The sequence below is a fragment of the Heliconius melpomene genome, chromosome 13 (genome assembly GCF_056956725.1).
Source record: "Heliconius melpomene rosina isolate 202511_hmr_F chromosome 13, ASM5695672v1, whole genome shotgun sequence".
Taxonomy (NCBI): Eukaryota; Metazoa; Arthropoda; class Insecta; order Lepidoptera; family Nymphalidae; genus Heliconius; species Heliconius melpomene.
Genome location: NC_140401.1, coordinates 16,811,673 through 16,825,548, shown reverse-complemented (window position 1 = coordinate 16,825,548; position 13,876 = coordinate 16,811,673). Strand labels below are relative to the sequence as shown.

Genomic DNA, 13,876 nt, shown 5'->3' with positions numbered 1-13,876 from the left:
CTTTTGTTGAAAATAATAAATCTCCACTTATTATAATTTTTTAACTTATTTTAATTATTTAGGCTTATACTTTCGCGGGCGTGGCCGCGTCCGGGCCCACTAGTAATTTATTAAATATGGGTACGATTCTAAAAAAACATCTACATTCATTAATATAAAGTCGAAGGAATAGAGTTAGTATAAAAAGTTCATACATTTCATAATACATACAGATTTATCGGCAATTATTAAAAGTAACGATCCGATCGCTTTGTTGTTTCTATCAACAATAATAGGAGGATGTTTGGGAGTTCTTCTTTCTTTTGAAGATTTTTTAAACATTATTTATTTTTATAAATTATATTTTCAAAAGACTAGACCGTAGAGCAGCAGTTTTTTTTAAGCTGTAAAATAGACAACTCTGTATATTCCTCTTCCAGATTCAAAAAGACAAAGGCATCCTCAAATTATTAATAAAATACTTACTAAGAAACATCATGTAGGAGGAACTGTGAGAGATGAACTTGACGAAAGGTTTCTTCATGAATTGACCGTATTCTGATTCGGGTGCGAGCATGTAGATAGTGCAGTATACAGGGAACATCGCCCCCATTTTTGCGACCTACACATATAATATCAAAAGTGAGGACTTATAAATTGAAAAAATAAATTATATTTACGATTAAGGACTTGTCTATATTTATAACAAAATCGTAACGAATCAGTGCATATGTATTACCATATATAAATTATAATTATATGGTATTAAATACCTTTAATACCCAAAAATAAGTGTAGGGGTATTGCACTAGTCTTATTATATTCTTGGTAAACACGCTAAATCAGCGCCCTGAATTTATTCGCTACAAATGATTTACCAGTTTTTACTATTGCATTTTGGCAAGCTTTCCTTAACATTAAGTGTTTGTTTTATTTCAATCGGTTGTAAAATAAAAAAGTTATACCATTTTAAAGAATGCTGTCCGACAAAACTGCTATAAATACTTGATTTTTTTAATTAGCTGAAACTTTACTTTTTAATATAATTACAGATATTGTTTAGAATGTTTTAGCTACACTAAGAGATTTTTTAATTAGAGTTACTAGTGAAATACATGTTAAATGTTAATTAAGTCTTTGAGTCGGGCAATTAATAAAATAAGTATAATATGAAACTCACCTGAACACATTGACCGACGATACTTTTTCTTTTGAAACCTGGTAAACCGTCATACCAAATGGAACCAAGTAATTGCTGGACGTTAGGATGTGCTACAAACTGTAAAAAAAAAATAAATATCTAAACACGCAAGTATTTAATCGTTTAACTGTCATTAATGTATGTTAATTACGGTCTCTGAGTACGGTTGAAGGTTAAAAACCATTCGAAGTGTATTACTGAATCCTTATGTTGTTAAATGAGATTATGTACGAGTGTTGTCTTTACCTCGTGACATATTTTTAATCTAGGCTATATTTAAGTTAACACTTTATTAGACTCCGTTAGGTGTATTATTTGATATCAAAAATGCAATAGCTCCTTCTTTTAAATAATAATGGGTTGTTATTATAAAAAATATACGGAATAAATTCGTATATTCGTTCTTTAGGAATATATTGGTATATACTGCAGTATACAGAAATTTTAGCAATACAAATAATAAGAATAAATTCTTAAAAGTTTAGCTTTTAGCTTTTAAGTTAAATATGAAATTATATTCTAAGTGAGTATCAGTGTATTATTCGTTATTATCTACTGTTATGTTTAATATTTTAAAATAAAAATATTCTTTCTAATTCTATCTAAAGCCTTAACTCGATAACTAGAAACAAGCTGAGTGACCAACTTTCTGGTCGCATAAAGAAAAAAAGAACACAATGCGTCATATAATTTGACAGCAAGTACAACTTGCTTATGAAGAAATCAGTTTATTCATTCTTAATGAATAAAATGATTTGCCCATATTTCACGAAGAACCGCAACAATTACCTAAAGTAAAAATATTCGCGGAACTAAACGCTGTACTTTCGAATCTCATATTTAAGTACAAGGTGGCACTTAGATCTTCAAGTTTTGTTAGTCCCATCTCAATGGTATATTGTTAAAATTATTTAAGTAATTATAAAAGTATTCCATACCATTTTCTGCTTATACTTGATAGCTAACTTTAATCTTCCTAACGTCTGCCTTTCTCCTGGCTCCCAACTGTCCAGGTCCCAAGGATTATAGTTCAGCATGATTTCCAATTCTTGTGAAGTTCTCGTGTGGTCCAGTAGTGCTGTCGCGAATTCTTGACATTGTTGACGAAGGGTCTGGTTTTATGAAAAAAATGTAAATATCATATCAAAAACTATAAATTTCCTGAGAATAAGAAATGTTAATTGGATAAGCCCAGTTCGTTACAAAATGAACTTCCTTACAATACGTTAATGTTTTTAGTAGTTAGAATAAAATAATACGAGCAATATTTATTCACAGTTGAACAGAAAAATAGAATTAAAAATTAAAATGACCTTATATTCAGTTCTAAATTCAGTCTCCATACGACTAAGCCTGCCCAGCTCCCAGGACAGCTCGAAGGCGGTCAACAGGGGGTCGGCTGAGGACAGAGCTATAAGGGACGGCGAGCTCAAGGCGCGGTACGCGTTGATGCGCGCCTGCGAGTGCCGCAGAGAGTCATCGGAGGAAGACTTGACGCATTCATCACAACCGCACCTATTTAAAAGGTCAAGGAAAATAATATTATTTATCTTTTATTGTGATGAACTTATATCTCCAGCATTTTCCAAATACGCTGTGTCATAGCTTGAGAGACGGTCGATCTTCAGAAATTTAAAACAACTGACATTAGCTTATTACTTTGTCCAAAAATAATGGAAGAATAAAAATATGTGGAGCTAAGATCATTTGAATGTCCTGTGGGATTGTATTTAAACCAGGCTATTGCCTGGTAGACATAATTCCACATGATTACCCCATATAATACAATAGTATTAAATAATAACATTGAAAATTTTATATAATTTTATTCTATACTAGCGGACGCGCGCAGCTTCGCTTACGTATTTAATTCTAATAAACCATGAAACATGTGTTCAATGAAATATTTTTAAGTCTAAATTTCAAATTTTATAAAAATCGGTGGCGATTTAAGAATTTTTCCATACAAACTTTCAACCCCTTATTTGCACTCTTATGGAAAGAATTCTAGAAATCCATGAAACACGTGTTCAATTAAATACTTTTAAGAGTCTGAATTTCAAATTTTATAGGAATCGGTGCCGATTTAAATATAGTTCCATACAAAGTTTCAACCCCTATTTCGCCCCTTTAGGGTTAAAATTTTCCAAAATCCCTTCTTAGTGGATGTCCAGATTACGAAAGTAAACATCTGTCCAAATTTCACGTTTCTACGCACAACGGTTACGGCTGTGCGTGCGTCTTACCTCAGTCAGTGAGGACAAGTCCTTTTATATATATAGACTAGTGGACCCGGACGCGGCTACGCCTGCTTGAAATATAAGAATATAATTTCTATAGAAATATAATTTCAATCTAAGTGAAATGCTAAAAGTGACTATTATATTTATTTTCATAAGGATGAATATCAAAATGACGCGGTAACGAACGCAGTCGCGTAGCGACGACGGTTGTTATTAACATGGCAGAATAAAATGCATGTCAAATTAGAAACTATTTTAATTTATTAGTATATATGTGTAATGCAAAGGAAGGGGCAGTGTCAAAGGAAGGGGCAGTGTTCAAGTTTGTGGTAGTTATAGGGGCATTAAGCTTATGAGTCATACCATGAAGCTCTTCGAGCGCATGATCGACCTCAGGCTCCGCCGAGAGTGTACTGTCTCTGAGTCTCAATATGGATTTCAGCCAGGATCGGGCACCATGGACGCCATTTTCGCCCTCAGAACTTTGATGGAGGCATACAGGGAAAAAAGGAGAGCTCTGCATGTGGCCTTTTTAGATCTGCAGAAGGCCTTTGACTGTGTGCCTCGTCAGTGTATCTGGTGGGCATTGCGATCCAAAGGGATCCCTGAGGCCTATATTGAGATTATCAGAGACATGTACCACGATTCCGCTTCTATGGTTAGGACTGCTGTTGGCGACACTAGACCCTTCCCGATTACGGTGGGGGTTCACCAGGGCTCGGCTCTTAGTCCGTTCTTATTCAATGTAGTGCTCGATACTGTCTCGGCTCACATCCAGGACCAGCCTCCATGGCTGATGATGTATGCCGACGACATAGCACTCATTGCCGAGAACCGACTGACGCTGGAGCGTAAAGTGAACCTCTGGAAGGGTACGCTTGAGAACGGCGGTCTTAAACTAAATGTGTCGAAGACAGAGTACATGGCCTGCGGGAGCCGGGACTCGAGCACCATCCTTATAGGTCCTGAGCCAGCTGTTAAGTCGGAGAAGTTCAGGTACCTTGGATCCGTTATGCACGAGTCTGGAGGCATCGATCACGATGTCCATGGCCGGATAAGCGCTGCCTGGGCCAAATGGCGGGAGGTCACTGGTGTGGTCTGCGACCGCAGAATACCGCCCAAGCTCAAGGGGCTGATATACAAGAGCATCGTCCGACCGGTTCTTTTATACGGCAGCGAATGTTGGCCAGCACTATCTCGGCACACTCAGGAGCTTCACGTCACGGAAATGAAGATGCTGAGGTGGATGTGCGGCGTAACGCGGTCTGACCGCATACGCAACACATTCATTCGAGGTAGTCTTGGGGTCCGTGACGTAGCGGATAAGCTCCAAGAGAGTCGCTTGAGATGGTTTGGCCACGTTACGCGCCGGCCTAAGAACTATGTCGGACGCAAGTGCCTTGCTATACCAGTCCCTGGGGTGCGACCTCCCGGACGCCCAAGGAAGCGCTGGTTGGATGTCGTGATGCAGGACATGAGAGCCAATGGTCTAACCACCGAGGATGCAAAAGATCGTGCAAAGTGGAGTAGGTTGTGTAGGAAGGCAGACCCTGGCAATAGCCGGGATTAATGCCAGGATGAAGATATGTGTAATGTAATATTATATAGCCTATAGCACTTCTGAAGAATGCAGCTTTCATACAAAACAAAAACAAAGTAAATCGATCCAAAAGATCCAGAGATCTTAGCGTTCAAACAAACAAACAAACAAACAAACAAACTCTTCCGCTTTATTATATTAGTACTAGTGGACCCGGACGCGGCTACGCCTGCTTCAACTATAAGAATATTTATTAAATATATTCATGAAATTATTTTCAATTTTCAATAGAATTAGTAAGAAAATATAAGCTTAAATAATCAAAAGAATAATAAGTAGATACACATTATTAGAAAAAATTATCTGAGTTATTGAAATGAAACAACAAAAGGATTAAAAGTAACTAAAGGATAGGTATTCTCAATATTAGAAAAAGTACCTAAAGTTTTCCGTGCGTGCGTACATAGATATCGACTCTACGAAATAACTAAACATTTCTCTCTATTAAGTAGGATAATTTTAGCGATAAATATATAAGAAGAGAACCAAAGTGTAGTTTAAATTAATTATAAACAGCAAACAATTACATAAACATTTACAATAGTTCGAAAATGTATGAAAATTTATAAAACCGTCAACGTCAGCTGCCCGTTCGCGTCGGTCATACTATGCCGCCCGTAGGCTCGGTCATTTAGAATCAGTGACATCTCCTTAATTATTTATTAGAATGTTATATAGTAAACTATAATTGCAATCTATATAAAATGTTAAGAGTGACTATTATATTTATGTTCATAAGGATGAATATCAAATGTCGCGGTAACGGTTGCGTAGCGACGCGACGGTTGTTATTAACATGGCAGAATAAATTGCATGTCAAATTAGAAAGTATTTTAAAATATATTAGTTTATATGTGTAATGTAATGTTATATAGCCTATAGCACTTCGGAAGAATGCAGCTTTCATACAAAACAAAAACAATGAAAATCGGACCAGTAGATCCAGAGATCTTAGCGTTCAAACAAACAAACAAACAAACAAACAAACAAACTCTTCCGCTTTATTATATTAAGTATAGATTTGGGCGCAGCTGAAGGACGATGTTTCTATAGTTTATATATATTTTTAAATCTTACCTATAACAGAGAGCGGAAAAAGAGAATATGATATATTATTTTTTTTTAGTAATTGCTTCGAATAAATTTTTAAAAATGTTTATTATGATTTTCCAAAACAAAATAAACCCAAAAATGCTATACAATTTATTTACGCGATTCACAATAACAACATTAATATGTAAATTCTTTTATAAATCCTCATATTAATCACCATTTAAGACAAAATTAAAAATAATAATTCATAAAGTATAAAAACCATAGAAAATATTTATAGCGAGTACATAGAAGTTCTGTACCTACTTGACGTCGTGAGGCACTGGTAGCGTGGCGCCGCGATCCAGTAGCAATTTCAATATCTCGTAGTGGTTAACGTGAGCTGCCAGGATGAGCGGCGTGATGTCCGACGTGAACGTTGCTGCTGATGGGTCTACGGACTCCCAGCTCTGGGAAAATCAACAAAAGTTAGTGAATAGACAGTGACATGTCACTCTTTTTTACTTTTTTTATCGTCTCTCTGTATCACGCTTATAGCAGGGTAGGCAGAGGGAACCTAGTGCTTAGACAAGCCGTTTCCCATTTTCCGAACGAATTCGTTGGAAGGTAATAGTAACGACCTAATTGATAAAGAGTATTTTAATTTAGATTTTATCTCACGTAAGGCTCTCCGGGAACGTGGTGCTCCTCTTCCCACTGCAGTAACAGTTCTACGGCCTCCACGTACTCTTCCTTGATGGCATGTAATAGTGCATCCTGCAAACAAAATAAAGCATTTTTATATTTATTTATTATCATTTTTAATATTTTAGTCATGATTATTATCAAACAATAACAATATGATTAAGTTAATATATTTGTGTGACCATGTGTTCTAAATTAGGCTGTCGTGGCACAGCCGTGCAAGCGTGCGACTGTAGACACGACTATTATGAGTTCGATGCCCAGGAATAAAATATTTAATATTTTCATTTCCACGTTTTAGTAACGAGGCAAAGCGCGGCGTTGAGTTTCACCACTTAATACGCAATGCCCCAAAATTTCGGCAGATAGTGAGGAACGGAGTAATTTAATGGAGAACGGAGAATGTTTACACATTTAGAGGCATACTAAACGTCACCCTTATCTCATAAGACCGTTAAAAGGGTAATAATAATAATAACTTTAAACATAATCATTCTTTTGAATTAAATTGAATTGGCACCGAACCTTGAACCATCGCATATATACAATAAAACTATTACCAATCATAAGACTGCTACTATCAATTAATTATTATTACACTCCCGGTATTCCCCTGACAGTCCAAAGAGTTTTAACCCCAATAAAATTATACGAAAATAACGCTAACAAGTTTTCTAAATGAAAACCTTTAATTTAAAGGGTTTAAACCAACTACACATTAATGTATGCACCTAATTAATCTAACATCATTTTAATCTTATAAAAGTTATTTTAATTTGTATCTTTAACTTATGTTTTTTTTTATTCACGCTGCATCTAGAATATAGCAGCGTAGGCAGAGGGAACCTAGAATCCGTCCTCCATCTTCCGTCTAATTTTCGATACATTACGCGTGGAATGGCGGATTTCAACGCCGCATTGTTGATGTCAAACGCACAACCGTTTCGTTAAAGCTGTGGCTTGACTCTTTTCACCATCAAAGCAACGACATATATATTAATTCAAATTCAAAATATTCTTTATTCAAATAGATTTTTAAATTGTCACATGAACATAAAGCTACCACCGAATCGAAGTACATCAAATGAGGTCGTCGTCGCTCAAATGCGACGGTTGTGAGTTCGATTCCCAGTCGGGGGAAAGAATTATTTTCATTTCCTCACTATGATAGCAAGACGTAGCTATTATATGACTACTATAATATGTAGAATACAACCTGGAGTTAAAAAAATAATTTATACGTAAACATAATTTAAATGAAATGTATTTATTAAAAAAAAAATGGTAGTTAAGTTAGACTTAAGTCTAGTCTTTTAAAACCCAATTAGGTTTTAAAACATATTAACACTTGATAGCCCCACTAGCGGGTCACGGTAATCTAACCGAATATCAAATAAATATCCTAGGTATCCAAACGAATAGCAGGAAACTATAACGGCGTTTGATTTACGATTTAATATCGCGTCCGTTTCTATTGCTATAAATGTCCAAATTAATGTTTCGACAATTTACTGTCTTATACTGGAAATTTTAAAACTTTTCGCTTTGTCGTGTTGTTGTTTATCTGTAGTTAAATAATTTATTTTTCCTTCTCTCTGCTTTCCCTGGTAGGTCACACAGGACCTTGGGAAGCTAGTATTGAGATACTACCGTTCTTGGCATCTTTGGCATTGAAAATATACATAATAATTGTAGCAAAAAAAATATAATATTAAAAAATGTATCTTTACAAACATACTTAAAAGGTATAGAGCAATTTATGTATGAATATATAAGAAAATACGGTTAAACCGTCTCCGGCGCTTCTAACGCAATTATAGCTAGCTGCAGGCTCTAATAAAACCTCTTTAAAAGCACAGGTATATACAAGATGGTTGAGGGATGATATTTCATATCAGATGGATTGTCCAGATCTCAAGAATTTGATGTAAATTTGAGAAGTATCGGTACGGTACGGAACATATTACATAGCTCAGGCGAATAGTAAACTAAAGTGGCAGTGGGCTGGTCAAACTTGTTGCAGAACCGATGGTCTTTGGGGTAAACTCGTTCTAGAGTGGACCATGCCTCGGCAAGCGTAATGTAGGCCTTACCTATCCTGCTATGTGCAGGATTCAGCGTGAAGTTAAAAAAGTAAACAGTAAAATGGTGGGTAAAAATTAAAAATTAAGAAAGGTTGAAAATGCTATAATGATTTGGTACATATATATAATCGTAATATTCAAAGATTATATGAGGCCATCTCTCATATTATATTTTCATATTTTGTGAAACTACCCTCAGTTTCATGTAGGGTATCATGTTAAACATGCATCGACGCTTTGATGCGCTGTGCTTGTCAGAAGGTCTAAAGTTAGAAAAACACGTTGGCATCCGACGGTGACATAAATTACAGCTTTAAACTCATATCTTCAATGAAAAAATTAAGATGTAGGCTTTTCATGAAGTGATTAGGAAAAAAATATGTAAAAATTGATGATTGATTAGATGAGTCTATATGGGATTTTAATTGTACTGAGTTAGCGATAATCGATAAATGTAACTTATTTTAAAATTATATATATAAATATATGCTATTAAAGTTTCATTATATTCAATAGGAGCATTACTAAATTGTTCTTCAAACATTACTCATACTAAAACTAAGCTAATATAATTTTCATAATAGACCAATAAGGTAACGTAACATGTCTCTACATCAGGTTAATGCATAACCCAAGGACGGCTCGAAATGCATCCACATAATCATAATTTATATCATTAATAGTTTTCGGGAAAATGCATAATTTTTTTCGAGGAAATATTAGTTAAGTACATTAAGTTATGAGAAAATTTAATATGATTACTTTGATATTAATATGATATTTTTGTATATTACTTCATGATACTACTGACACAATGTGGCTTTCACAAAGTATAAACGTTATTCTTTTATATTATTTCTTGTTTTGTTTTTTTTGAGCTATATGCCGCTAATAGTATGGTAGGCAGAGATAAAACATTAAGACAATAGTTTGGGGGAATTAATTATTTTTAAATGTTAGAACACGATTGAGAATCGAATCGATAACCCCTGAGTTTACACAACATTTTCCCAAAATTAACCTAAACATAGATATATGCAGAGATAGGTTACGCTTTCAATTTTGTCGAAAATTGGGCTCGAGAACGGAGTGCCTCAACATCATGTTCCATGTTCCCACTGTCTATCCTGCTAAATTCAAGATACAGCGTAAAGCTAAGAAAAGTACATCGTTGCAAAATATTTATTTAAGATACAAAACCACCCCCACTCCAGTTTATCATTAAATACACATAAATTTAGACAAATTTGACACACTCTTTGAAATTTGATACAAAAGTACTAAAAGAAATGTTTATTTAACTTTCAAGGTCTAAACAAAAGAAAGAATACCGGTATTTTTTATTGAAACATATCTCCGCCCTTCGGGAAATCATTTTTGCGGTAGTTTGCATCGATACGTCGCCATATATTCTCATAAGCGACGTCTCGTACCAAATCTCAATAGGTTGTAAATATGATTTGGTTTTATAGTAAAATCACGTTTGCTGAAGTACATTTATATTTCATTTTAGTTTCAAATTGTACCAATAAGCTGTAGGTATTTGAGTTCATACTATGCTTGGACGAAAATGTGCTTTTAAAAAATAAAGTTTTTTTTTACTTTAGATACAAATATCGTTCTGTATGTCTCATATAATATGTGTAAATTTAATATTGTTAAATATATTTAATCAGGAACATTTCAATTGTATTACTATTTTTCTACTTTTGGCTATTGGAGGTATTTAAGGCTTTTCGTTTAGGTTTATTTGCCACTTTGGGAAATAAATATTTTCATTTAGTCTCTCTGGTAACGTGGTGAAGCACGGTGTTCAGTACCGCCACTCAAAACGCTATGTCAAGTTAGCAGATTTCTTAATTACACTTAAAAGTTTATAGATGATGATATAACACATCAGCTTAAACAGTTAGCACGTGGAACCATTTTTAGTAAATATGCCTAAATAAGTTTAAATTACAGAAAAGTATTAAAAGATAAAATAAACTTACCTTAACTTTGATTCCAGCTTTCAGAAGGAGCTTAATCAGCTCGATGTTTTCATTTTCGATGGCAGCTATCAGTGCAGATCGGTTGAGAGGATCCACGCAATTGATATCTAGGACTTCCGGGTGCGTTGCATATTGGTCTATAAGCCTATATAACAATAGAAAATAAAGATTAAAATATATAGTTATAAGTTTTAACTTACTTATAAGTTTATTTATAAACTATAGGTATCTCTGAACGTGTTATGACCTTTCTCGATAAATGGACGTATATACAAAGAATTTTCCAATTCAAATCAACAAGCAGTTCATGAGATTAACACGTTCAAGCATACAAATTATCTTTATCATACTAATATAGAAGTATAGAATAACTATTTTTTGAGGTTAAATAAACTTATTTAAATACAAAATATAGGAGGGGCGCCACTGAGCCACGGTTAGCATCGTTCTCTGTACTATTTTACGTTTTAAAAATTAAATAAGAGTTCATAGTCAGTGAAAAGAAGACAACTGTTGGAAGATACCAAGATTCACGACATACGTTGTGGATACGGACAAATAATCAGTGGAAGACGTTTTATAGTGAAAATAAAAAACAGACCGTTAGTGTGATTTCTTTTATGGCATTTTCAAAAAATACCACATCTAAAGTGACCAAACTCGTGAAACTGTGACTAGTGCAAACTAATTATAGATTTTGTGGGTGAAAAAAGGAAAAACATAAATATATGAAGAAACTTTGTTAAAAACTTGCAAAATAAGCAAGTCATTTACGTAACTAACGCCATCTCTTGGAAGTAACAAGAAACAAGTTTCGACTCAATGATAAAGCTTGTTATTGGATTACCAGTTTGAAATCTCGAGCCACAAGAGGTCGCTACTAGACAGAAGACAACACATTAATACATTATATGATATTTTATTACTCTCAATTCTGAAATTAAGAAGAAGAAAAAAAGAAAAAATAAATAAATAAATAAACATGGAAGAAGTCTTAAGTGCTTTACGGAAAATTCAGAATGAACTAGACGAACAGAAAACAATGATTTTAAAAAACGGAGAAAAAGTAACAGAGCAAATTACACAAAATATTGATAGTATACTAGACGAGAAATTTAAATGCTGGGAAGAAAAGTACGAGAACCTCAAAGTTAAGCTGGAAAGTCAAGAAAAGAGGTTATATTTCTTGGAAAAGCAATCTCGACAGAGAAATATAATTTTATTCGGTCTGGAAGAAACTGAGTCATCATACTCAAACTTGGAAAACACCTTAACTAGTTTTATTAATAAGTACTTAAACGTAAAAGTAGATCAGAGGGACATACAGGAAGCTAGAAGGATAGGCAAAAAAGGAGATAGACCTAGACCAATAAAAATAACACTGTTAACACTGGGGATTAAAATAAATATACTAAAACAGAAAAAAGAACTTAAAAATACTACATACTATATAAAAGAAGATTACCCAGAGCATATCTTAAAGAAACGGAAAGAATTACAAGAGCAAGTGAAGATTGAAAAAGAAAAAGGAAACTCAGTGATCATTGTCTACGATAAATTAAAGATTCTTAACAAAAACCCTAATTCCCAAACCAAAACCAAAAGAATGCTCTCCAGTTCACCAGAAAGTGGCCACAATAATGAACCAAATACACAGTTAAATAAAAATAAAAAGAACAAGACTAGAAGTAACTTAAATAGATCGTCCAGCCTTGCTGAGGGGCCAGTAAAACAGGGTGTATTGAACTTCCTCGGTGGAAAAAACTCAAACTACTCCTCAAAGAAGCTTGAAAATACTAACAACGTCTTGTAGTCATTAACACTCCCCTCCCACATAGAAAAAACAGGAAAAAAAAAAACACACAAAAAAATAACAATTAACAAATTAATTCTTCCAATCCGGCCGGTCACCGTGGAAGATCAAGACCAAAACCCTCCAAAGTTATTAAAAATAAAACCTAACAAAGTAAATCCCAATAATAAGTATAAATAATAACGAACTGGACTCAAAAAGCTCAGTCAACGGAAAACTGGACATCTTTGGAGGAGGCCTTCACCTGCACAGGGGTTCTTGCATATTACATACATTTACATCAAATTAAATCATATATCCATACAAAAATAAAATATACACATAAATAAACAAAAAATCAATAAGTAAATTAATAAAGTTAAGTAAATAATAATAACAACGATAATGGAAACATAGTAATAAATATATAAATAAAGAAACGGTTATGTATAATAAATGCATAAAAAAGAAAATAATAAAAACTAACATTATATTTATTAACTATAATACTAACACTAAACTGAAAACTTGTATTTTTATTTTATGAAATGTAAATACTAACTAAAGATGCGAGGAATAAAAGGCTTTTTTATTTTTATTTTTTTTATTTTTTTATTTTTTTTATTTTTTATTTTTTATTTTATTTATTTTAAATACAAAATAAACTCATAAAACATAGGTTTTATATGAAAAAGTTCGTAATTAAGCTAAAAAAAGCCTAATGATAATTAGACATAAATGAAAAAAGTAAAATATTATGAATAGGCCTTGCATTCAGTCATATTTGAATACTATAATATTCTTGAATACAGACAAACATTTAGCACGTAGATATTTTTAACAGGTTATTAGTTAAATGATAACACTACGGCCGTTGTAGCACAGTGGCACAGTATCGAACTAAAGGCGTGACTATTGGGGGTTGTATTCCTTTAGAGGGAACGAATTACTTTAAATTGCTCGCTTTGGTAAAAAATGGTCCCCTCGTCAACACGCAATATAGTAAAGTAATTAAAGAAAAATTTATTCCCCCGAGTGGAAATCGAACCCATAATCATCGTGTTTACAGTCAGGTGAGACATGATTTTTTTATTTACTTTTATATACTTTTTCGTTCTAGGTATATAAAATACTTTCATATACGAGTACATATGTTTATTAAATCTTCAACGATTTGACCTACGTACCAGTCTAATAAACTAGTCCAATAAACTGGATTAGCTTTTATAGTGATTCCTCCACTGACTTA

The 13,876-nt window shown here is 33.6% G+C and overlaps 1 protein-coding gene across 4 annotated transcripts in view; it reads right to left on the bottom strand.

The window, feature by feature from the left end:
• trp (transient receptor potential) overlaps window positions 1-13,876 on the bottom strand; it is a 34,514-nt gene that overhangs the window by 8,956 nt on the left and 11,682 nt on the right. For all 4 annotated transcript variants that reach the window (XM_085195579.1, XM_085195581.1, XM_085195580.1 and 1 more), the window contains 7 exons: window positions 10,836-10,980; window positions 6,737-6,832; window positions 6,383-6,525; window positions 2,494-2,695; window positions 2,119-2,292; window positions 1,160-1,258; window positions 466-601 (listed from right to left, as the gene is read on the bottom strand). In XM_085195579.1, the coding sequence (XP_085051705.1) occupies window positions 466-601; window positions 1,160-1,258; window positions 2,119-2,292; window positions 2,494-2,695; window positions 6,383-6,525; window positions 6,737-6,832; window positions 10,836-10,980 (995 nt within the window). The remainder of the gene's footprint in view (window positions 1-465; window positions 602-1,159; window positions 1,259-2,118; window positions 2,293-2,493; window positions 2,696-6,382; window positions 6,526-6,736; window positions 6,833-10,835; window positions 10,981-13,876) is intronic.